The following is a 27,271-nucleotide window of genomic DNA, read 5'->3' as shown; positions in this document are numbered from 1 at the left end:
CCCCTTTCCCCTCCTACATCCTCCTTTTTCTGTATTTCTTCATCCTTACTTCATTCTCAGCCTTTCTGGTGTTCTACTGGCATATATGATCTAAATGGTTCTAGTTTCTCTTTTTTCTTTCTTATGTCAATAATAAATAACCTAGGATTACACGAACATTGATTTAGAAAAGCCTCCTATCAGGCACAAGGGGTAGTAGACCCACTGGACCACCACGGACGATGATGCAAGCCAACAACTGGGAGCGGAATCTAAGTGGCACCTCGATTTTAACCAGAGCCCGCCGCAAAGCATTTTGGACTAGCTGTGGCATGGTACCGCCAGGTCGCTCCACAGGCTTGACTTTATTCGCGGTGGCGGCCGAGGCATAGTACAAAGTCATAAGGCAGAAGAGTGGTCGGTAAAAGAAGAAGGTCGAGACAGGCAGCACAGGATCGGAGTCGGGACGGGAAATCAGAATAAATCGCCAAGGGCTTGGAATATAGTTTTCTCTCAGGCATGGAAACACAAAGATCTGGCAGGGAACACAGGAAACGGCTGGGAATTTAACAGAATTGGCCAATTATCAGCACATTGGCCTTTAAATTTCAGGAAGCCTACGCGCACACTCCCGTCCCGCCGGAGTCAGCACTGAATCGCAGCGAGGTAAGTGAGTAAGCAGGTGGACCGGGGCAGTGGAGAAGGGCACAGGTGGCCTGTGACCCGGGAGATGGTTTGCAGGAGCACCTGTGAGACCTCCCAAGCTAATAAATCATGAGTATATGTCTCACTGGTACTCAAAAGGGAGTTGCCGTCTCAATTCCTCCGGGATGATTCCCTCCTTGATATATGTTTCCCAAGAGGCTATGTTCCACGGGGTGTTAATATTTTTGACCTCAGATCTCCAAGTTCTTAAAATTAGTTTCTAGATCATCCGATTTATGGGCAAGTTCCAATCGATCAAAGACATTTGTTGCAAATTCACTAAAGTTTTGCGAGAGGCGAACAGGCAACATCAGTCTCTGGCTCAAATATATTTTTAAAAGTAATTTTCATTAGCAAATATGCCCTTTCTTTATCCACCAAAAACAGTTCCAAATAGTCCATAAAGGAACTAGCATGCAATGCTGGACATTTACCATCGAACAAACTAATGGTAGATGTCCTTTAACTCCTTCCCGACTTGCGTCGTACTAGTACGGCGCAAGCCGAGTCCCGGTGCATAGAGAGGGCTAGCGGGCCGAGCCCTCTCCATAGCTGGTAAGCCTTTGCTGCATATTGCAGCAAAGGATTACCGGTAACACCCGACAACCCGAGGCTACTTAGTTTTAACTCATTCATTACAATGTGCCATCAATAAAAAGTTTTATAAAAAAAACGCACAGTCCTAAAAATTATAGCAATGAAAACGCCTTGAAAAGTCACAAAAAATTACACCACCCACAGGTCTGTCCACTGAAGTATGAAAAAGTTATTGGCGTCAGAAGATGGCAAAATTAAAAAAAAAAATTTGCAAAGGAGGTTTTAATTTTTGTAAATGTATGAAAACATTACAAATCCTATACAAATTTGTTATCCCCATAGTCGCACTGACCCAAAGAAGAAAGTAGACATGTCATTTGGGGTTCACAGTGAAAGCTGTAAAGTTCAAGCCCACAAGAAAACGTTGCAAATTCAATTTTTCACCATTTTCACTGCATTTGGCATTTTTTTCCCGCTTCCCAGTACACGACATGGAATATTAAATACCGTCACAATGAAGTGCAATTCGTTACGCAAAAAATAAGCAATCACAGAGATTTTTATGTGGAAAAATTTTTAAAAAATTATAGATTTTTGAGAGTGGGGAGTGAAAAATGGAAGTGAAAAAACTATAAAGGGGTTAATGAAATCTCATAAATTACCCCCATTTTGTCTTAACATCTAAAGGGTTAACAAATGTCTTAAAAGTGGTATATAACTTAATGAGCGGTGTAGTTTCTGTGATGGGGTAATTTACAGGGTTTTACCATTATTTAGGCCTCCCAAAGTCACTTGAAAGCTGAGAAGGTCCCTATATATATGTTTTGGGGATTTTCTTCAAAGTGTGAAAAATCTCACAAAATTCTAAGCCTTATAACATCTTAGAAGACTGATATGAAGTCAACATAAAGCAGACATGCGGAAAAAGTTATTTTGGTTGTATTACGATCTGTCTGAAAATTTTTAATTTTTTTTCTAAATTTCAGTATTCCATAGCTGATGCAAAAAATGTCATCCAACTTTTTAAATAAATATAAAGCATGTTGGGGCACAATTACTAAAAACAATGCAAACTGCACTACCAGGAGTTTGCCTGGGTAGGGTGCAGAGGGCACCAGATTCATGATTTGTGGAGCCTGCACTTCGTGAATCTTCATGCTCCGACAGAGCGCAGTAACTTCTTACCTACATATACAAGCAGTTTGTGCATAAAAGAATATGCAAAGTCTAATAGAAAACAAGCGCAAGGTCCTTAGTAAATGTGACCTATTGTGTTAGGAGAAAAGAAAAACAGCCTCAAACTTCCCTTGATATGTTAAAGCGTTATTACCACATGTTTTCCTGGGCACTCTAGCAGTGCATTCCTTTCCAGCACTTATTTAATATTCCGAGCAACGCCGGGAGCTACAGTTAGTAGGTGAATGTGTTAGAATCCAATCTCGACAACCATGCCCCCACCAAAAACCTCCCAACACAACCGCTTAAGAGAAAAAATACCTTTGTGGAATATTCTTTTGGACAGCCCATGTTGACATCTATCGCAGCAACATCATTTTCTCTGCACAGAAAAAAAAACAGATATAATAAAAAGAATATCATCAAGTAATACTGTATCAATACAAGATCCATAAACATTAAATATATTAAAATGCAATTGTCATTACTGTATTACAGTGTCTGGGATTTTTCAGGAATATATTTAGAATATACTCTATTAACAAATTCTGCATACTTCTAGCCTGTGCAAAAGCTGAGCCATGAGTTGTGGCTTGCACCTGCTACCCTCATGTCCCAGTGAAGCAGCAGGACTGCATTTCCTTTAAGGCCATACCAGAGCCCTGATGGGGAGGCAGTGGGGGGGGGGGGGGGTGTTAAACCCAGACGCACTTGCCCAGATTTTCAGCAAAAAAATATGATTAAACATGTGTGCAATATGCACACAGTATTGTGCTGTGGGACCTGTAATGCCATCATTTAAAGACCCCGCTGCAAGGGACGCTATAGCAAACATATTTTTATAGAAAAGAAAACATCTGATATAGCCTGCTAGCTGAAGGACCTGCTTCTCCATTGCATAGCAGCCAAAGGAAACAGGAGGGATGCTGACTGGGGCGGGTGAGATGCGAGAGCAGACCTCTGGGGGAGGCTACCCAAGTGAGGTGCTTGGATAGACCTGGGGGGGGGGGGACCTAATGGTCTGCTCAGTCGGTGTCCATTATTACGAACATCTGTCCCTGGGCCACAATTACTATATTTTGTCTCCAGTATTATGTGCCTGCTCAAGGGGGTCTTTATTTTTATTGCTTCTTACAATTTCCATCATCATTATTATTGTCTGGTCTGAGAACTGTATTTGTAGACTGTTCTGGGTTCTATTAGTTATTGTACAAATGCAGTATGCAGCATTATACACTAGTGGTTTTTGTGGTGGCATTTTGTGCTGTACTGTGGTTTTTGGTGCACCTAGGGTTCTGGTTACTAGTGCGGCCCTTTGCAGTTGAGTGGTGGCCTTGGGACCGATAATGGTTGTGCACCCCTACTCTAAGGTCTTTACTAAGGTCATGCTGTGAATGAGCACCATTAAAGAGTGCTTGTACTCTGTCTGCATGTTGTGCGTCTAAGCAGGCTGAATAAGGACAAGACCCTGTCTGAATACAGACAAGAGCCTGTCTCGTTGCCAGATTCTCAGATTGGGATTGTATTCTTAAAAGTCCTGTAGTATTGAATAGAGGGTTGTGCGTTAGCAGCCAATCTTGTGACCGAAATATCCTTATACAATAAAATTCAAAATTCAGTCATATCATCATAATATAAGAGTTGTAGGAATGTTACTATATTCCCCTACCACTACTGCTGAATTGCTAGTATTACTGTAATGGCCCTGAACAATATTGGCTACTGTGGAGGAACTGTTACTATGCTAACTACAGTAGGTGATGTTTTAGTATATTGACTACTGTAAGGACATTGTTACTACTTTAGCTGCTCTTGTGGCCCTGTGGCCAATGTGGGGGGCCGTGTTACTACCTGTGGCCACTGTGGGGGACCGTGTTACTACGTTGGCCACTTCTAGGGGCCGTGTTACTATGTTGGCCACTGTGGGGGGCCGTGTTACTACGTTGGCCACTGTGGGGGGGGTCGTGTTACTACGTTGGCCACTGTGGGGGACCGTGTTACTACGTTGGCCACTTCTAGGGGCCGTGTTACTACGTTGGCCACTTCTAGGGGCCGTGTTACTATGTTGGCCACTGTGGGGGACCGTGTTACTACGTTGGCCACTTCTAGGGGCCGTGTTACTATGTTGGCCACTGTGGGGGGCCGTGTTACTACGTTGGAAACTGTGGGGGGCCGTGTTACTACGTTGGCCACTGTGGGGGGCCGTGTTACTACGTTGGCCACTGTGGGGGGCCGTGTTACTACGTTGGCCACTGTGGGGGGCCGTGTTACTACGTTGGCCACTGTGGGGGGCCGTGTTACTACGTTGGCCACTGTGGGGGCCGTGTTACTACGTTGGCCACTGTGGGGGCCGTGTTACTACGTTGGCCACTGTGGAGGCCGTGTTACTACGTTGGCTACTGTGGAGGCCGTGTTACTAAGTTGGCTACTGTGGAGTCCATGTTACTACGTTGGCTACCGTGGAGGCCATGTTACTACGTTGGCTACCGTGGAGGCCATGTTACTACGTTGGCTACTGTGGAGGCCATGTTACTACGTTGGCTACTGTGGAGGCCATGTTACTACGTTGGCTACTGTGGAGGCCATGTTACTACGTTGGCTACTGTGGAGGCCATGTTACTACTTTGGGTTCTGTGGAGGCCATGTTACTACGTTGGCTACTGTGGAGGCCATGTTACTACGTTGGCTATTGTAGGGGACATGTTATTAAGTGGGATACTGTGGGGGCCATGCTACTACATTGGCTACTGTGGGTGACCTTGGATTTAGTGCTATATTATACCATTGATTCAGACTGAGCGCAGGATTTAACATTTAAATTGTCTCGCAAGCCCAAGCACTTACATGCACCACTAAAAAGATGGTGAACTCTGTCAGACCTGAGTGGGGAAGCGACACATGCAGGATATCAGGCGCACAATCTTAGTGAATCGAGGCACAGTGGATTATTGTCAGATAATGCACTTTTGGTGAACTCCAGCAGCCAGGTATGTAAATGTGCCCCATTGTGATCAATACTATGCAACATCATTTGTGTGTTTTACACTTAACAATTAGGGAGAGCCTGGTATTTTTTAGTCCTAGAAAAAATTTCCTCTTCTGGGCCCAAGTTACTTAGTGTGACATTAATGCAAAATAAAAAAAAAGTGTATCAGGAAATATAGAATATTATTGATCGCCAACCATCTGGCATACTTTATGTAAGTTATACAGAATCAGGAAACCAGGAATGAGGCTAAATATGCAAGTTTCAAGTTGCTGGACCACTATATTGTAAAATAACATGACATTGAAAGGAAAGCTTGAGTTCAAGCTCTATGACCACAGAAAATAAAGTAGTAGCACACTCTAAGCTACATGAAGTAGTAATAAAAGTTCATACAACCCAGGTCTTAATAACATGTACAGGCGGTCCCCTACTTAAAGGAAATCTACCACCAGTACGAAGGATTGTAAACCAAGAACACTGACATACTGGTGTGTGCCCCTTCTGGCAGGATCTGCTATTCTTTTATCTTCTTATAAAGAAGCACAGCTTCCAAGCCCGTGTATACACGGCATGAAGAGATCGAGAAGGTAATAACATGTCTATATTTTTTTGCAGTTTCCTGAGTCGGAACGTGTTGCCAAATAAAATACAATACAAGTAGATATCAAACGATTGACAGTTTTCTTGAGTGCCAGGAATTCCATAGTCCATTGTTTACTGGGTTCTTTCACATGTTTTAAAGTCCTTACTCTATTTCCTAGAACGATGAGTGGGTCTGGGACGTAGGAAGAAACCAGCTGCTGATACATGTTTACTATACACGCCAACTCATAGCACAATAAGGTGAGAGTCAAATCTGCCCAACAATCTTTTGGTTTGATTATATGAAAATGTACTTCAATACAACAGCGCTTTTGCAGATTTTTTTTCTCTGTTTCACTCTGACCCTGAGGGATTTTTTATCTATAGATGGTAGAGTACCCAGGTTTGTTTCACATTATGATTCGTAAAATACAATCAAATATGATGAAAAAACATTAAACAGAAATATGGACTTGAATTAAAACAATGGTAAAAGTAATACATTAGTCTATGCAGGGAAAACTCGTTTCACAAAAATAAATTATTTCACATATTGCTATTGATTAGAGTCGTCAAACATTAATGCTTAGTACCCATTGCCTTGCTTTATATGCATTGCTAATTTTAACTCCCTCACTTTCCTTTGGGACAATATGAACACACACACACTAAACTTACATGAATTTAGCAACAGCCAGGGCTCTTTCTGGATCGGCAGTCCCCTATAATAAAATATAGGACATTTTAAAAGAATATACACAAGTAAAGCACGTGTTTTTTGTTTTACTGTTTTTACAATATGTTTTATGTTAAAAAATCCTAATAGTCAAAATGAATGAATACAAACAAGAAAAGTTCATAGAAAGTACATACAGCGACAAAGTGCTGAAAGTATGGTTCTCTTTTGAGAGCAACTTATACTACTAGAACATACTAGAAAAAAAATAAAAATAAATAGGTAGTGGTCCTGATGCTAGTTTGTTGCCCTCAAACAGTCTCCTCCATGTCTCCTGGTGTAGTGGCCTATAACCAGGTATCTGCTCCAGGCTCCAGACATTGTGCCGACAGATTACCTTCTTGCCACAGATCGCCTTGATGTGTCATCATGGATGAGCTGTACTACCTGAATAACTTCTGTGGGTTGTAGGCGCCTCATGCTACCTCTAGGGGTGAGAGCAATGACAAAATGCAAAAATGACCAAAACAAATGAGAGTAGAAAAATGGTGAATTAGTACTCACCGGTAATTCGGTTTCCATCTAGTCCTCCATGACGGCCCACTTGGAGGATGCCCCTTGACCTCTGTAGGGACAGGAAGCAGAGAGGTTAAAAGCCTCCCCCCCGCATCCTCCCGCCAGTGTCTACCAAATAGCTACACCGGAGGAAGGTAAAAGAAAAAATTTTATTTGTATGTTAAATATTCACATACATTTACAGTATAGCAAAACATAGGGAGGGAAAATATATAGGCCGTCATGGAGGACTAGATGGAAACCGAATTACCGGTGAGTACTAATTCACCATTTCCAAAACGTCCTCCATGACGGCCCACTTGGAGATCTACCAAATAAGTAGAAACTCTAGGGTGGGATGACTGCTTGTAGAACCTTCCTTCCAAAGGAGAGGTCCTGAGACCCCGGTAGGTCCAGGCGATAATGTTTTATGAAGGTCGAAGGTGAGGCCCAGGTGACTGCCTTGCAGATCTGCTCAAGTGATGCGCCTCTTCTCTCAGCCCAGGAGGCCGACATAGCCCTGGTGGAATGAGCCCTTAGATTGGTAGGAACCTCTTTCCCTTGTAGCGTGTAGCAGGTGGAAATAGCCAACTTCAGCCATCTTGCTATCGACGTTTTGGAGGCTTTTTTCCCCTTATTTTTCCCCTGGAATTGAATGAACAAGTTATGATCCCTGCGCCAGGGTTCTGTAGCCTGCAAATAAGCTAACACAACACGTCTTACATCCAGAAGATGCCACGAGGCTTCCTCATTAGAAGAAGGATCCTCGCAGAAGGATGGAAGGGTAATCTCCTGATCCCTGTGGAATTTGGATACCACCTTGGGAACGAAGCCAGGATCTAAGGTAAGAATAATACGGTCAGGAAGAATGCGGATATAGGGTTCTCTGATGGAAATAGCCTGAAGTTCCCCCAATCTCTTGGCTGTAGTAACAGCAATCAGAAGGGTAGTCTTTAGCGTTAAGTTTTTAATGTTGGTACTATCCAGAGGTTCAAATGGAGGTCTGGAAAGTGCATCTAAAACTAAGGTGAGATCCCACGTAGGGGTCTTCCTAAGGACTTGCGGTCTGATTCTGGAGGAGGCTACAATGAATCTTTTGACCCACCTGTGGTCTGCAAGGGGAAAATCGAAAAATGCGCCCAGGGCCGAGACCTGCACCTTCAGAGTGCTAGTGGATAGGCCCAACTCCAATCCTTTCTGCAGAAAGTCCAGGATCTGGAAAATATTTGGGTTAGGTTGAGATGGGGGATTGTCCCCACAAAAAGTCACAAATCTCTTCCAAATTTTGTGATAAATTCCTACTTGCCTTAAGTGTGGATACCACCGCTCTGGAAAGACCCTGCGATCTTAAGAAGTCGGACTCAGGATCCAGGCCGCTAACTGAAGCTTCTCCGGGTCTGGATGCAGAATAGGACCCTGGTGCAGAAGGTCCTTCCTTGGAGGCAGTATCACTGGTTGCTGGATGGCCAGGGATGTCAGCAGAGGGTACCAGCCCTTTTTTGGCCAGTTCGGGCAGATGAGTATTACCCTTGCCTGGTCCGTAAGGATCTTCCTGAGGACCCTTGCGACCAAGGGAATAGGGGGAAAGGCGTAGGAGAGAGGTTCGATCCATGGGTGACTGAAAGCGTCTAGTCGATCCTTCGGCTCCCTTGCCTCCAGAGAGAAGTATAGATGACACAATGAGTTCTCTCTTGTGGCGAAAAGGTCGATTCGCGGAGTGCCCCAAAGATCTGTCAACTGGCAGAAAATTTCCTGATTTAAACACCATTCGTTGGGAGAGACCACTCTCCTGCTGAGGAAGTCTGCCTCCGTGTTCAGGACTCCTTTTAGATGAGTTGCAGAAAGAGAGAGTATGTTCTCTTCTGCCCAGGAAAAGATGGTGCGAGTCAGGGAGGAGAGAGCTACCGACCTTGTACCTCCTTGTCGCCTCAGGTAAGATACCACCGTGGTGTTGTCTGTCAGTATGTGGACGTGCTGATTCTTCAGAAGAAGAGGATTGGTCCTTAAGGCTTCCCAGACGGCTCGTAGTTCCCGATAATTTGATGGTTTCTTTGCTAGTGAAGGGGTCCAGGATCCCTGGGCGTAATGCGAGGGGAAGACTGCTCCCCAGCCCAGGCTGCTTGCATCGGTCGTGATGGTAAGACACGGAAGGCAGTGCCAAGGAACCCCTTTTTCCAGATGCTTTACCTCCAACCACCATTGCAGATCTCTTTTTACCGAGGATGGAATGGTGATCTTTTTGTCCAATCCCGAGGTTCTCCGGTTCCAAGAACGGAGGATCCAACTCTGTAGAGTACGACAATGGCTCTGGCTCCAGATGACAGATGGAAGGCAGGCCGTAAGAAGACCCAGGATCTTTATAGCTCCTCGGACTGTAATGGAGGTTCTTCTTCTGAAGGAGCGGATTTGAAGCCTTAGACCGTCGGCTTTTTCCTGAGGGAGAAAGGACATCATAAGAGTAGAGTTTAACATTACTCCTAGAAACTTTTTGTGCGTGGAGGGAGACAGATCTGACTTTTGGGTGTTGATTAACCACCCCAGATCTGAGAGTTTCCTCATGGTAAAATCTCTTGCGGTAATAAGATCTGATCTGTCTCTTCCTATAATCAGAAGGTCGTCTAAATATGGAACGATAGACACCTTCTCTAGCCTCAGGAAGGCAACAACCTCCGCCATGATTTTTGTAAAAACTCTCGGAGCTGAGGAAATACCAAAGGGGAGAGCCCGAAACTGAAAGTGGAGGATAGAGCCCTCTGGAGAAAAGACTGAAAATCTGAGGAATCTTTGAGAAGAGTAGTGAATTGGAACGTGGTAGTAGGCGTCCCGAAGGTCTATTGTGCACATATAGTGGTCGGTATATATAAGCTGAGTAGCGGATCTTACCGATTCCATATGAAATCGCCTGTAGGTGATGAAGCTGTTTAGGGATTTCAAATTTATGATCAGCCGATTCGATCCATTGGGTTTTTTGACCAGGAACAGTGGAGAATAGAAGCCCGTCCTTTCTTGGTCTTGAGGAACTGGAACCACCACTCCCGAATGGATGAGGGATGAAACTTCCTGCCAAATAAGAGAATGGGTAGAAGAAGAGGTAGAGGGGGATGGAGAAATAAATCTTGAAGGGGGGTAGGTGCTGAATTCTATTCTGTAACCAGACCTGACAATATTCAAGACCCAAGGGTTTGAAGTAATATCTGTCCATTGAGTGGTGAATTCTAGGAGACGCCCCCCCACTCTGGCGTCACTGCTTCTTCCCCCCCGAGTTGTCTGGGGGATTAGAGAACAGGAACCCCCTACCTCTGCCTCCCTTAGGGTAGCTCCAGCGCCCCTGTTTACCTTTCCCACGAAAGGAATCTTTAGGGTTCTTGAAGGGGCGAAAGGAAGGTTTCCTGGAAGATGCTCTGTTTTCAGGAAACCCCTTCTTCTTGTCAGAGGCTTTTTCTAAGATGGCGTCCAACTCTGGACCGAAGACGAAATCACCTGTGAATGGTATGCTGCAGAGTTTGGACTTCGAGCGTATATCACCGCCCCACTGTTTGAGCCATAAGGCTCTTCTTGCTGCATTTGTTAAAGCCCCTTCTTTTGCAGCGAAGCGAACACCTTCGGCGGAGGCGTCCGCCAAGAACGCGGTGGCAGATCTTAAAAGTGGAATGCTGTCCAGTAGAGATGCTCTGGGAGTACCCTCTCTAATATGTGACTCCAGTTCATTCAGCCAGAAGTAGAGGGTCCTGGCAACGGATGTAGCAGATATGTTGGATTTTAAACTAAACATCGACGTCTCCCAGGCTTTTTTAAGAAGAGCGTCAGACTTCCGGTCCATGGGATCCCTGAGTTGTGCAGAATCCTCAAAGGGAAGGTCTGTTTTTTTGACCACCTTCGTCACCTGCACGTCTACCTTCGGGACTGAGTCCCAAACCCTGGAGACCTCCTGATCAAAGACAAGGAGTCTCTTAAAGCTTTTGGAAGTTAGGATCTTTCTTTCTGGGTCCTTCCATTCCTCCGTGATTAACCCTTTCAAGGTTTCGTTAACAGGAAAGACGCGTTGTTTCTTAGCCCTTAGGCCCCCGAACAATTCGTCCTCCCTAGACATACAGGGAACCTCCTCTTCAATGTTAAGTGTCTCACGGATCGCCTTCAAGAGGTTATCCAGATCTTCTATCTGAAACAGGTGACGGGAATCCAATTTTTGACTAATGTCCTGGGAATCTTGCTCCTCAGTATCCACTAGGGAACAGGACGGACCCTCAGAGTCATAGTTTTCTTCATCAGAAGAAGAGATATCCGCCAGTCTAGGTTTTTTAGGAGGGGGATCTTTTTGTGTCGCTGACGCCACTGATGCTACCACCTTATCTTCAATAAAGGATTTTAGCTCATCCATAAATGATGCTTTTTCACCCCGCATAAATTCATCAATACAGGGCCTGCATATAGGTTTTGTGTATGATTCGGGCATAACCTGGACACACATATTACATTTCCTAGCAGAGGTCCTACTCTTCATAGTACGGTCGGACTTGCTGGATTTCTCAGACCTTTCAGGTCTGTCCTCTTTGCCTTTCCCCTTAGGCCCTTGATCCTTATCCTAAGGGGGAAAGGTGAGGAAAGTAACTAACTTGGGGTTCACTATGTATCATAGATACTATGAGAACATGCCATACAGCACCACTTACATGACCAGGAGGGTGGAGTAGGCCCAAGTCTGCCTCATCAGCCATAACAACAAAGTCTGGGACGGCAACCAACCAACAGCACGCTGTATAATCACAAACGGACGCCGAAACAGACAACCGGATGTTTTAAATACCTTATCGGGGAGCCCATCCCCCATGCAGGTGGCAATCTGCTGTTGCTGGTGGTTTTCGTGACGCTGCGGCCCCACTTCCGGTCGCGGCCGGAAGTCGTCACGGAGAGCAAAGGACGCCTGGGAACGGAACCTCCCCCAGGCGCCGCGCGTCCTCGCGTGAGCCCGAGTCGGCCGCGGGTGAAGGACGGATGCCGGATCCGCCGGGACCAGGGAGGAAGCATCCGGCCGCGGTCCCAATCCGGAGGGGAACTACAGCCTGCAATAGGCTGGCGTAACCCCAGGTAAGTATAAAAATAGAAAAAAACGTCCCTCCCCCCCCACTTGGAGGAGAGAGAGACCCTCTCTTGCCTGCCCTCTGTAGGGACAGGAAGACACTGGCGGGAGGATGCGGGGGGGAGGCTTTTAACCTCTCTGCTTCCTGTCCCTACAGAGGTCAAGGGGCATCCTCCAAGTGGGCCGTCATGGAGGACGTTTTGGAAATAGGCGGTGATCCCCACCTACAGAAACTCTCCTTTATAGATGTTGTCTTGCTACCTGTTTGTTCCATTTGCACAACAGCAAGAGAAACCGATACACAATCATTGTTGATTCATAAGTGAACAGATGGATTTCACAGAAGTGCCCACAATGCAGAAGGGAGTGGGCTGACATTACCAATCTGAAAAAGTGCACTAGGAGCCAAAACAAACGCAGCAGTGTTATACTGTTAGCATTACTTTAGTAAGCAGCTCCTAGTGCCCCTTTTCAGGGAAACAGGTCCTCTTTAAATGAGCCATAGTTGGCATCAGTTACCTATATTTGAAAAAGAGAATTGTTATTTAAATGGTCCATCTAAGGCTATATTCACATGATGTATACCCGTAGTACGGCGGTCATACATCGGCACCGGGGAGAGAAAGAGGGAATGAGCGCCGCTCAAACCCGCCCCTCTTCATAGCGATATACGGCGCCGTATTAAGGGGAAAGATAGGACGCATGGTATGGTGAAGCACGTGAGCCCATTGCCGAGTATGGGGGATGTATATACGCCATTTATATATCCCCCATACGTTTGTGTGAATATAGCCTTACTCCTATGGAGTGACAATGGCTTCTGATGTTTAATTATTCCCGCCTCCTTCGGGTGTCAAGAGCCGTGACGTCACCAAGCTCTCGGCACTTATCGCCGGCCAGCTGTGCGAGACTTGGTGTCTGTGCATACGCAATAAGTCCCGAGAGTTTGGTAACGTCATGGCTCTTGGCACCTGAAGGAGGACGGGTAATATGAAGGAGGCTGGAATAATTAAACTTCGGAAGCCATCGCCAGCTCAAAGATGAAGTACGGTAGCCCCGGATGGCTCATGTACATATGTAAGAAAATGTTTTTTTTAGGGATGCTCATACCAGCCATAACTCATCTCTTTAGCCATTCACTATCCACGGGTATTTTTCCATCTTCCAATAAATATGCAACTGTCACACCCATCCTAAAGCCATCTCCGGACTCTCCTCCTCCGCTGAACTATCACCCTATCTCACTACTTCAAATTTCTTCAAAACTCCTGGAATAACATGTCCATCTACAACTACCTTCCTACCTTTCCTCCTACCAGCTCTTTAAATAAAACTGCAATCTGGATTTCAACCCAATCACTCTACTGAGACTGCCCTGAACCAAAGTCTCCAGTGGCCTACTGTCATACTCTGGCCTAGGACAGCTCATTACATGGTTTTAACCCCTTAAGGACGCAGGGTTTTTCGGCTCATTTCTCGCTCTCCAACTTCAAAAATCCATAACTTTTTCATTTTTACGTGTACAGACCTGTGTGAGGGCTTATTTTGTGCGCAACAAGTTTTACTTTCCCGTAATGTTATTTATTTTAACATGCCGTGTACTGCGAAGCTGAAAAAAAATTCCAAATGTGGAAAAATTGAAAAAAAAAAAAGCACGTGCGGCACGTTCTTGTGGGCTCAGTTTTTACGACTTTCACTGTTCGCTCCAAATAGCACGCCTACTTTATTCTTTGGTCCGGTGCGATCGCGGTGATACCAAATTTATATAGGTTTTATTGTGTTTTAATAGATTTTCAAAAATTAAACGAATGTGTACAAAAAAGAAAAAAAATTTTTTTGCCATCTTCTGACGCTAATAACTTTTTCATACTTTGGCGCACGGAGATGTGTGAGGGGTCATTTTTTGCGAAATGAGGCTACGTTTTCATTGCTACCATTTTGAGGTCTGTGTGACATTTTGATCATTTTTTATTTCATTTTTTATGTTATGTAAAAAGGTGTAAAAGTCGCATTTCGGACATTTGGGCGACATTTCCCGCCTCGGAGGTCACCGCCACCCGTAACCGTTTATATTTTGATATATCGGGCATTTTGGGACGCGGCGATACCTAATATATATGTGATTTTTACTGTTTATTATGTTTTATATCCGTTCTAGGGAAAGGGGGGTGATTTGAACTTAATATTTTATTATTTTTTAAACTTTTCTTATTTTTTTTTTCACTATTTTTTAGACCATCTAGGGTACATTAACCCTAGATAGTCAGATCGCTCCTACCATATACTGCAATACTTCTGTATTGCAATATATGGCATTTTTGCAGCACATTCATTACAATGAGCCACCGGCTCATTGTAACGAATCTGCAGATGCCAGATAGTCTCGGGTCAAACGAAGACCCGAGGCTACCATGGAAACCGATTCCCCCCCCCCCCCGATGACGTTCGGGGGCGCGGCGATCGTAATAAAGATGGCGGCGCGCGGCGACTTTGCCGGCGGCGTTGAAAGGGTTAATAGCTGCGATCAGTGCAAGCTCCGACCGCGGTTATTAGTGGTGGGGGTTTGCTGCAATATGCAACAACCCCCACCTCTGTATGAAGAGGACTCAGCCTGTGAGCCCTCTTCATACATCCATTATACCTCTGCGCCGTAGAGCTACGGCGCAGATCGTTAAGGGGTTAAATACCACTCAAACAGTTGATACACAGATCTACTGTATATTTCTGGCCCAGATATCTCCTTTCTTCTAGCCATAATTACAGTGAGCCTACAGTGTGCCATATCCTCCTCCTCTTCCTGTTTTCTTAAAGTTAACATGGACAAAATGTAACTCAATCTTTCCTCTACCCAACACATCCCTCCCACCAGACATAAGGGTCACAATTCATGGCTCCACACTCTCCGTTCCCTAAAGTCCTCTGCCTTGGAATCATCTTTCACTCTGCCCTATCCTTTAATCCTTAATAAAAACTGCTGCCTCTATCTCAAGAACATCTCTTGAATCCGACCCTTCCTCAACCAAGAAGCTACAATATTTCTAGTCCATGTCCTCAAAAACCCTTGCTTGGAACATTCTTCTCAGGGGTCTCCCAACTAACACTCTAACGCCCCTCCAATCTATCCTTAACTCTGCTGCCCAACTAATCCATCTGTTTTCTCGCTTTTTCCTATGCCTCTCCGTGCACAGCAAATTTAATTAAAAAATACTAATCATGACTTATAATGCTATCCATAACCTGTCCCCTCCATATATCTCTGAACTAAGAAGTCAATATCGTCCCACATGTAATCTTTTTTTCCTCACAGAACCTTCAGTTTCATTCAATTAAGATACACTCTTCTCCATTTTATCTCCCATACTCTGTCACCCTCTACCAATATGTGTCTGGCTGTCCCAATCTTTCCAAACCTTCATAAGTAATCTGGAAACCCACCTGTTCAGGATCACCGGCAAATACACAATAACTCCACTGCCCTGCTCCCTCGCCTTGTTTAACCATCTACCCTCCCATATAGATTGTGAGCCCTCACGGGCAGTTGTCTCCTGATCGCTGTAGTCTTGTAGTTGTACTTGAATTTGTGGATGGAGATGTGGAAAGGACCAATCTACTGAATGTAGCCTTCTCAACTGTCTTTACTCTGGAAAATCCCATGGTGGAAGATATAAGGAATAATGCAAATTATCTTTTGAAGGTCAGCTCCTTAACCCAGGAAAAGGTGCAGCGTCGCCTTCCTTAACACCACTAAAATAGACAAATTGCCGGGCCCAGATGACATACACCCCTGGGTACTGCGTGAATTATGAACTGTGGTAGACCATATTTTTTAATATTTGAAGATTCCACAAGGACAGGTTCTGTTCCTCTGAGTTTAACCTCTGTTGTGGGGAAAATATTTGAGGGGTTTGTTAGAGATGCTATCCTGGAGTATCTCACTGTACATAACCTTATAACCAACATCAGCATGGGTTTATGAGGGAGAGGTTCATCATTAACTGCAAATTCTCAGATTGGCTTGAAGTTATCAGTGGGGTACAACAGGGGCCGCTTTTTAATATTTTTATCAATGACCTTATATAGAGGGATTACACAGTCAAGTTTCAATATTTGCAGGTCATAGAGGACAGAAACAGAGTTTGTCCAGCTCCCAACGATGTGCAAAAAAATATTTGGTTAAAAAATCCACTTTATTAAAAATAAATAGATATAAAAACATTAACAGACGTCCATAGTAAAAGGAAACGGACGCGTTTCGAACCCTTGGGTTCTCATTCGTTGCCTACCACTCTGGCTACGACTAAGAACCCAAGGGTTCGAAACGCGTCCATTTCCTTTTACTATGGACGTTTGTTAATGTTTTTATATCTATTTTGTCTAATAAAGTGGATTTTTTAACCAAATATTTTTCACACATTGTTGGGAGCTTGACAAACTCAGTTTCTCTCCTCTCTAGTTACTGGTGCCCCAGCCCAGGTGTCCGTGCTTCCATAGACCATCTATCCCATTATGGAGGTGAGCTGAACTGTAAAAACTTTTTTTTTTTGCAGATCATATTTAGCTCTGTAAAGTAGTTAATATGGAGGCAGAAAGTATAATATTACAGACGGATTTGTGGAAACAGAGGGAATGGGCGGACAAATGGCTAATGAGGTTTAATGTAGATAATTATAGGTTTGTGGTCATGGAAACAAAGTACAATGTTGTTCTAAATAGTCAATTATTTAGTAAAACTGCAGCTGAAAAAGTCTTGGGGTATTGGTGGATAGTAAACTTAATTTAAAAAAATTCTTAATTTTCAAAGTTCCTTGCTTTTCAGGCAGATAATCATAGCACTCTAACTTTATAACCAACATTTCCCAAATATGTGGCTTAGAATTGCGAGTGCAATTTTCTACATTTTTATGAAAATTAACAAAACCTTTTTTTGAGATCTTGGCGATCTACAAAATAAGTAGATTGTTAGGGTAGGAATACAGCCTGAAGGACTTTCCTTCCGAATGAAAGGTCCTGAGAACCAGATAAGTCCAAACGATAACATTAAACGATGTTTAATTAACGTAGAAGGAGAAGTCCATGTAGCTGCTTTGCAGATTTGTTCCAAGGAGGCGTCTCTTTTTTTCTGCCCAAGAGCCAAACATAGACCGAGTAGAATGGGCCTTCAGATTTGTAGGAACCTCTTCCTCTTACATAGCAAGTAGCGATAGCCGTTCTCAGCCATCTTGATATTGTTGTTTTGGACGCCTTCTTCCCTTTATTCTTCTCCTGAAATTGAATAAATAGATTATGGTCTATACACCAAGAGTCTGTGGCCTGTAGATAGGCTAAGACTGCACGCCTTACATGTAGAGAATGCCACGAGGATTTTCTGTTTCAAGAGTGGTTCTCACAGAAGTACATAAGGGTGATCTCCTGGTCCTTGTGGAACTTGGACACCACTTTGGAGGTGAAACTTGGATCTAAGGTGAGAATGATCCGGTCAGACAATATTCACATGTATGGTTCTCTAATGGAGATAGCCTGAAATTACAGCTATCAGGAGTGTAGTCTTTAGAGTTAGATTTTTAAAACTAGCGTCTTCCAAGGGTTCAAAGAGAGACTTGGAGAGGGCGTCTAGTACGAAGGTGAGATCCCAGGATGGAACTTGCTTGAGGATCTGAGGTTGGATCCTAGATGCGGCCACAATAAACCTTTTGACCCTCCTGTGATCCACAAGGGGATGGTCAAAAAAGTCGCTGAGAGCAGAAACCTGGACCTTCAGGGTGCTGGTAGATAATCCGAGCTCCAGGCCTTTCTGAAGGAAGTTCAGAACCTGAAAGATATTAAGCTTAGCCTGAATGGTGGGTTAGCCCCACAAAAGGTCACAAACCTTTTCTATATCTTATGGTATATGGCGAAGGTAACCTTTTTACTACTTGCCTTAAGAGTGGAAACTACTGCCCTGGAGAGACCCTGTGATCTCAGGAATTTGGACTCAGGATCCATGTTGTGAGAAGGCCCAGGATCTTCAAAGCTACTATGATCGATAAGGAAATTCTCCTCCTGAAGGATCGGATCTGATCTTTTAAGTTGTCTGCTTTTCCCTGAGGGAGGAAAGACATCTGATGAGTAGAACTCAATAACACACCCAGAAAGATCTTTTGAGTGGAAGGTGATAAGTGTGATTTTTGTGTGTTTACTAACCATGCCAGGTCTTAGGGTTTTTCCAGGGTAAGCGCTTTTGCAGCTATTAAACCTGGTTTGTCCTTTCCTACAATTAGGAGATCGTCCAAGTAGATGACAATGGAGACATCCTACAGCCTTAAGAAAAGAGGAAGAAAAGAGAAAGGAGAGAGCGGGGGCGCTCGATGTGTAGAGTCTTCTCAGAAATAGTGGTTTAGTGCCTAAGCCAAGTGTGCACTCACCTTCTTATGTTGTGCTAATGGCACAACACATATCGTCGCGTATCGGGTGGAATGGGTGCAGCCTTCAGGGTATAGATTCAGCGGAGGTTCCGATGAAGAAATAGGCAGTGAAAGGGTTTCCGTTGCTTGAAACCTGGTAGGCTATCCCTTTGATCTTTGTGGACAAAGACCCGGCGCACTACGTTCCAAAGGTGGTTTATTAAATAAATAAAATTGGTTAAGATCAAGACGCGTTTCGGATCCGGAACGGATCCTTCTTCAGTTGGTTTTACATAATCAGTTTGTGGACAAACATTAAATACATATTTTTTGGCGCGTTCCCGGTACCGGAGCGGGAAGCGTCATGCAGGAAAAGCAATGGATGACAGGTGTCATCGATCTGAACCGTAAATGAAAGTACATAAGATATAATAAAAGTAACATAAAAGTTGACATGATATAAAAAACAATTATTAGGATAAAAAACGATACAATTATAATTATAAATGATGAGTAAATTATAGATAGTTAAAGTAGTCTATATGTATCGGTCCATTACCGTTCTTCATCAGGTGTGGATATGAAAACTACTAAGATGGCCGTCGCTGGGAAATAGAACTACAGCTACGGAAGCCTGGAGAGGTCAAATTTCAAAGACACGCATAACTAGGATTTTGAGGATGGTACTTCGTGTGCGTGCAAGTGATTGGATAAGGATGTCTCTTACCCAATTGCTATGGCCTGGACTCCTATAGCCTTGGGTTAGAAGTGTGAAGTAAGGTAGGTATATGTTTATATACAGAGTTACAGGTTGTATAAACGGGCTATACTAAAATGGTTTCAGTGACCTCGTTTAGACCCAGCGGTTTAAGCGTTTTTAGTTTGAACATCCAATAGATTTCCTTACGTTTGAGGATTTCAAATCTATTGGATGTTTCTTCCTCAACATGATCTATTGGGGTAATATTGTACTTGATGTTATTTTTATGTTTAATATCCATATGTCTAGATAAACTGTGTTTGTGATTCCCGTGCTGGATGTTGAATCTATGTTGGTTGAGGCGGCAATGCAGGGGTTGTGTTGTTCTCCCAATGTACTGTATTCCACACTGGCACTCAATGAGATAGGTTACATACCGGGATTGGCATGTCATATTGGTTTTAATATGAAACTTATCTTTGGAGTGATTGGAACGGAAAGAATCAGAGCTGTGTGTAATAACTTTGCAGCATTGGCAATTCTTGCTATTGCATTTAGTCACTTTTTGGGTGCTGTCTGGGTTGGTGGTGGTGGTACGTTTTTTCAGTTGTTTCGGTATACTTGGAGCAAGTTTTTGTTTGAGTGTTCTTGCTCTCCTATATGTAAATTTGGGATTCCCTGTAATGTTCTTCTCTAAATATGGATCATTACGTAGAATATGCCAATGTTTTCTGATGGCAGCTTCTATTTCTTTGTAGTTGTTCGTGTATGTGGTGATAAATCTGATCTCTGAGTCCCTATTGTCCCCATCGTTCTTCTTTATCCGTTTTTCCTTTTTCAGTAGGTTGTAGGCATTCTGCTTGGGAATATTTGCTGGCCCGACTTTTGGCATCCTTTATTAGTTTTTTCGGGTAACCTTTTTCAGCAAACCTAGTCTCAATGATTTTAGCTTGTTCTTTAAAAGTGATGTTGTCAGTGCAGTTTTTTCTTATCCTCCGAAATTGGCTATAGGGTATGTTGTGTAACCATTTTTTATGATGGTTACTCTTAAAATTAAGATAACTATTAGTGTCCACTGTTTTAAAATATCTTATGTACTTTCATTTACGGTTCAGATAGATGACACCTGTCATCCATTGCTTTTCCTGCATGACGCTTCCCGCTCCGGTACCGGGAACGCGCCAAAAAATATGTATTTAATGTTTGTCCACAAACTGATTATGTAAAACCAACTGAAGAAGGATCCGTTCCGGATCCGAAACGCGTCTTGATCTTAACCAATTTTATTTATTTATTTAATAAACCACCTTTGGAACGTAGTGCGCCGGGTCTTTGTCCAAAAAGATCAAAGGGATAGCCTACCAGGTTTCAAGCAACGGAAACCCTTTCACTGCCTACAGCCTTAAGAAAGCCACCACCTCTAACATAATTTTGGTAAAAACTCTTGGAGCTGAAGAAATGCCAAAAGGAAGGGCACGAAATTGGAAATGAAGAATAGAGCCCTCCAGAGAGAAAACTGAACAACTGAGATATTTTTGAGAAGAGGGGTGAATTGGGACATGATAGTAGGCATCCCAAAGATCTATAGTGCACATACAGTAATTGGAGTGAATGAGTTGAGTGGCGGATCTTACCAACTCCATACAAAATTTTCGGTTGGTGATTATGTTGTTCAGCAGCTTTAGATTTATGATCAGCCGATTTGAACCATTGGGCTTCTTGATCAGGAACAGAGGAGAGTAGAAGCCCGATTTCTCTTGATCTTGAGGGGCTGGAATCACCACACCCAAATAGATGAGGCATGAAACTGCCAGATAAGAGAGTGAGTGGAAAGCAACGCAGAAGATAAAGGGGGACAAACCTTGAGGGGGGTCATATTGAACCCACCCTCTTCCTCCCTTAGCGTAGCTCCAGTGACCCGGTTTACCTTTCCCATGAAAGGAGTCCTTAGGGTTCTTGAAGGGACGAAAGGAAGCCTTCTTAGAAACTGCCTTGTTGTCTGGGAATCCCTTCTTTTTGTCGGGGCCTTCTCCAGGATGGCATCCAATTCCGGACCGAATACAAAAGTTCCAGAAAAGGGGACACTGCATAGCTTGGTTTTAGACCGAATATCACTGCCCCATTGCTTCAGCCAAAGAGCCCGTCTTGTAGTGTTGGTTAGGTCGCCCTCACTGGCCGCAAACCGGATACCTTCCGCTGCTGCATCCGCAAGGAAGGCAGTGGCAGACTTCAACAAAGGAACGCTTTCTAGAAGAGCCTCCTTAGGATGTGGGACTCAGGCACACACCACCTTGGAATTTTCTTCAGTTATTTATTAGTGCATACTCACAGGAAGCCCCACATGCTGGTTAGTACAAAGGAAATGTGGGAGGACAGGTGCAAGACATCACAAAAAACAAACACAACGGCCGTTTGGTGCTGGAGTGCACTTCATCCGGTGTGTTTGTGTGTAAAAACAAAGTGACAAGGCTGACCTTTTTATAGCTTTGTTCAACCCGCCTCATGTGACATGTAGTGTTACGAGTGGTCGAAACGGACCTCACTCATTGGCAGACATACCTATCATTCATGAACTGTTTGGTAATGCACGCGGACCGCAGCTGTGGAGGCCTCATCCACCTAGTAGGTTACGTAGTTATTCTTCGACATATGAAATGGTGCGCTATATTTGTAGGACATTATCATAGAAAACCCCCCATATCTAATTTACCATTTTGGCCGGCTGGCCCGAACGCTCCCTTCTTAAGGATCCATCTGTCCATTTTTGTAACAGTATCCTTTGTCTGTCACCCCCTGTTGGTAAGTTTGGTACATACCAACAAAAAATTGTGTGGTGCTGCACCTTCCCTCTTATGAGCTGTCCTTAACGGTCCTAGATGGATCCAGCAAACATCCACTATTCAATAATCCAGTAGAAGAAACTCTTTTGTGACCGGAGCTCAAAAACTAAAAAGACGATCCATGCACGTTTCCTCCTTATTTGTGCACCAAACACAAGGGATCACTTTCAGGGATAAGTCACCATTCAGACCAGAAACCGTCAATATTTTCACTCCTGTCCTAGTCTCCTCCACTCACTGCATATAAGAGACATATCCAGACATAGTGTAGACAGTTTCAAACTTTTCAAACTTTTATTTCCAGTTCTACTCACATATGTAGATAAAAAATGCGCATATCACAAATAACTCCACGAGGACGCCAGTCCTTGCCCGACCCAGGGTTTCGCCTCTGTGCTTCTTCTGGGGCATGATTAGCGTCCGTCCTCTAGCTTTATTTATACAAAACTGTTTCTCCATAAAATAAGTTTTCAATTTCATACATAAATCCCATACATTTAAAAAACATACATTTAAAAAACAAGGAACACAGAATACATCTGATTTGAACAAGGTATCTAAATAAGGAAAACACTTTAAGCATACATACACATCAGGCTAAAAAATCCATGTTTGCTAGTTTCTCCAAACCACCTGGAGGGCGATCTCTGTTTTCAAACGATCCTCCAATCACAGGGAGTGCTGAGCCAAGCCCCTCAACCTGTCATTCAAAGTCACGTGGGTATTACCCAATTAACCCAAAAATGTGCTTCACTCATTACATAGGGAGTTGGAGAAAAAAAACAAAACCTTCTTTTGTTTTCATTGTGTCTGGGAGATGTTGAGCTAGAGATGTTGTATAAACTCTAGCGTATTAATAACAGAAAAACATTTTTTACTTTTATATACATATTTTCTTAATACAAAGATTACTACAAATACATTTTGCACATACAGGCGGTCCCCTACTTAAGGACACCCGACTTACAGACAACCCATAGTTACAGACGGACCCCTCTGCCCACTGTGACCTCTGGTGAAGCTCTCTGGATGCTTTACTATAGTCCCAGACTGCAATGATCAGCTGTAAGATGTCTGTAATGAAGCTTTATTGATAATTATTGGTCCAATTACACCAAAAATTTTGAAACTCCAATTGTCACTGGGGCAAAAGAAAAAAAATTGTCTAGAACTTCCATTATAAAATATACAGTTTCGACTTACATACAAATTCAACTTAAGAACAAACCTCCAGACCCTATCTTGTATGTAACCCAGGGACTGCCTGTATTCCTATTTTTACAACCTGTGATCACAGACATCCTTAACCCCTTAACGCTCTGCGCCGTAGCTCTACGTCGCAGAGGTATAAGGGATGTATGAAGAGGGCTCACGGGCTGAGTCCTCTTCATACAGAGGTGGGGGTTTTTGCATTTTGCACAAAACCCCCACCGCTAATAACCGCGGTCGGTGCTTGCACCGATCGCGGCTATTAACCTTCTCAACGCCGCCGGCAAAGCCGCCGCCGGCGCTTAAAAGACGGTGGCGCCGCCATCTTTTTTCCGATCGCCGCGCCCCCGAACGTCATCGGGGGGCGGCGATCGGTTACCATGGTAGCCTCGGGTCTTCTTTTGACACGAGGCTACATGGCTTATGCAGGTTCGTTACAATGAGCCAGTGGCTCATTGTAATGTATGACCTGCTAAAATGCCATATATTGCAATACTGTAGTATTGCAGTATATGGTAGGAGCGATCTGACCATCTAGGGTTAATGTACCCTAGATGGTCTAAAAAATAGTGAAAAAAAAAAGAAAAAAAAAAGTTTAAAAAATAAAAAATTTTTATAAAATATTAAAAGTTCAAATCACCCCCCTTTCCCTAGAACGGATATAAAACATAATAAACAGTAAAAATCACAGACACATTAGGTATCGCCGCGTCCCAAAATGCCAGATATTTCAAAATATAAAAACTGTTACGGGCGGCGGTGACCTCCGAGGCGGGAAATGGCGCCCAAATGTCCGAAATGCGACTTTTACACCTTTTTACATAACATAAAAAATGAAATAAAAAATGATCAAAATGTCGCACAGACCTCAAAATGGTAGCATTGAAAACGTCGCCTCATTTTGCAAAAAATGACCCCTCACACATCTCCTTGCGCCAGAGTATGAAAAAGTTATTAGCGTCAGAAGATGGCAAAAAATTTTTTTCTTTTTTGTACACATTCGTTTAATTTTTGAAAATGTATTAAAACACAATAAAACCTATATAAATTTGGTATCACCGTGATCGTACCGAACCAAAGAATAAAGTAGTCGTGTTATTTGGAGCGAAGAGTGAAAGTCGTAAAAACTGAGCCAACAAGAACGTGACGCACCTGCGTTTTTTTTTAAATTTTTCCACATTTGGAATTTTTTTTCAGCTTCTCAGTACACGGCATGTTAAAATAAATAACATCACGGGAAAGTAAGATTTGTTACGCACAAAATAAGCCCTCACACAGGTCTGTACACGTAAAAATGAAAAAGTTATGGATTTTTGAAGTTGAAGAGCGAGAAATGAGCCGAAAAACCCTGCGTCCTTAAGGGGTTAATGTCTAGTGCTACATTATAAAACTAAATTCCTTTACGTCTACCCATAATGATATTAAGCGAATATTAAAGTGCATTAGATAAAGTGCTTAATTCATTTCTACCTATATTTTTGTAAAAGTGCTTTTTTTATCCCTACCTATATCACTGTTGAAGTGTTAAAGTGCTTCAATGTGGACTAGGTCCCTACCTATATCAGTGTGAACTAGGTCCCTACCTATATCTCTATTCAAATGTTGAAGTGCTTCAGTGTGAACTAGGTCCAATTTATATATCACTGACTCTACTTAGACACATTCAAACGATGTGTCACTCAAAACCCATAGACCTTGATGCATATAGTGAAATCTAGTACTTCTACCATATCCCTATACTCCAATAGATATATTGCTAGGCAGAAATATTTATGTCTCTCTCAAAAAACATTTTAATTCAAAGTCTATATTCATACCTCCTGGTGTTAACGTACCCAGCTTATATATCCACTGACTCTCTCTCCTGCTTAGTACAGTGCTTAAATGTTCCCCCCTCCAATGTGGAAATATTCTTTCAATTGCCCAAAATTGTAGTTTCTCCGGGTTGGATTGATGTGCTTTTTTGAAATGTGCTGAAACACTGTGTCATTACCCCTTTTCTGATATTCCTAATATGTTCTCCTATTCTGGTTTTTAATTTTCGTCCAGTTCTCCCTATATATCCCAAGCCACATGGGCATTTAAGGGCATAAATTACATTACAGGAATCACAATTCATATGTTCATGCATTTTTATTTTCTGACCATTTATTTCTACAACATTCTTTTCTCCTCTTTCATTTCGACTACCCTTAGTGTCTCTACATGGTTTACATCTTCCACAATGGTAGAAACCCGTAGGACTCCCTTTTTTCCTTTGGTTTTGATTTCTTTATATAACTGTTAGTTAATAAATCTTTTAATGAGGGGGCTTTTCTGAACACCACTTTTGGTTTTGATTGCAACACCCGACCCAAAACAGGATCTCCGCATATGATGTGCCAATACTTTTGCATAATCGATTTTAGACCTAAAGCCTCTTTTGAATATCTTGTGATAAATATAGGTTCCATAATCTTTTTATCCTCTTCTTCCCCTCCCTTACATTTTGTATTCTCCTTTAGGGTGCCCTCCATTTTGTTCACTAATAAATTCTCGGGATAACCCCTTTCCCTGAATCTTTGCCTAACAATTTCTAATTGTGTTATCCTATCCTCTCTATTCATACAATTTCTCTCCACTCTTCTAAACTGTCCTGCGGGAATGTTCTGAATCCAAGGCTTGTAATGACAGCTATCAAACTGTATATAGCTATTCACGTCAATGGGTTTGAAGTAATTTCTACTCTTTATTTTTGTTTCCTCTTTAAAGAGTTCTAGATCTAAAAAGCAAATACTATCGTTTCCCTTCTCATACGTGAATTTTAGGTTATATTGGTTGTTATTCAAAGATTTTATAAAAGTATCCAAAGTATCATCATCCCCCTTCCATATAATGATACAATCATCAATAAACCTTTTGTAAAGTATTATATTTTCTTTATACATATTCCCTAAGCCATATATATACTCCTCTTCCCTCTTTGAAGACAGATGATTTGGAAACAAATTTTAAAAATTTAGAATTTTTGATGGCTAAGGAATTAAATGTTATGTGGGACATTGCATCACTAGAAAATTTCCTAAAAGAGGAATTGATCCCTGATGGTTTAAGATGGCAGCTACCTTTAAAAACTGATAGCAGGGACATCCAGGAACACACAGCCTGGGAAAAAATACTTAACCAATGCTCATTTAGTGTTATGAGATTCATAATTGAGGTACGCAAAAGAAAGCTAGAGAAGATAAATAAAGATATAGAGGAATATAAGCAGAAATTGGAACCCTTTAAGGGCCTGGACGACTACATAGAATTTTCTGATGTCTGCCAAAGAAATATTTAAAAAATGGAGCAAGAGGTAAAAGCAAAAAAATATAAAAAGTTGTTAAAGATTAAAACAGACTACAATGAAAAAATAGTATATAAATGGCAAAAGAAGAACAATGTCATAACCAGCATAGACACAGTTAGGGATACGAATGGGAATAATCCTTTGCATAATGAGGAACTAGGCAACCAGTCAGATCATGGGTGGAGAACAGTGGAAAATAGAAAAACGGAATACATGAAAGGGAATAAAAATAATCATGCTAACTATGGAGGATATAGAAATGATGGAAGGTATGAAAATAACAAATGGAGAGGGGAATATAGGAGAAACTATTTACATCAAAGTGTTGCCTATAATGGTTTTATGGATGATGGAAGGAGAAATTATACTCCAAGGAGACCTTTCATACCTAGAGATACCTATGTCCCGAGGGGATACCATCGGGGAGAAAGAACACCATACACCCCAAAAACAGAAATATATCGTCCACCACAATCTACACGACAAAGATCGTACCCTCATTCTAGTGTATACACACATAATCGGTTTTCACCAC

The 27,271-nt window shown here is 42.7% G+C and overlaps 1 protein-coding gene across 4 annotated transcripts in view; it reads right to left on the bottom strand.

The window, feature by feature from the left end:
* DUS2 (dihydrouridine synthase 2) overlaps positions 1 to 27,271 on the bottom strand; it is a 301,883-nt gene that overhangs the window by 171,321 nt on the left and 103,291 nt on the right. For all 4 annotated transcript variants that reach the window (XM_072117777.1, XM_072117780.1, XM_072117778.1 and 1 more), the window contains 2 exons: positions 6,647 to 6,690; positions 2,719 to 2,779 (listed from right to left, as the gene is read on the bottom strand). In XM_072117777.1, coding sequence (XP_071973878.1) covers positions 2,719 to 2,779; positions 6,647 to 6,690 — 105 coding nt within the window. The remainder of the gene's footprint in view (positions 1 to 2,718; positions 2,780 to 6,646; positions 6,691 to 27,271) is intronic.

The sequence above is a fragment of the Engystomops pustulosus genome, chromosome 7, assembly GCF_040894005.1.
Source record: "Engystomops pustulosus chromosome 7, aEngPut4.maternal, whole genome shotgun sequence".
NCBI classification, from domain to species: domain Eukaryota; kingdom Metazoa; phylum Chordata; class Amphibia; order Anura; family Leptodactylidae; genus Engystomops; species Engystomops pustulosus.
This window is presented reverse-complemented; position numbering and strand designations above follow the sequence as displayed.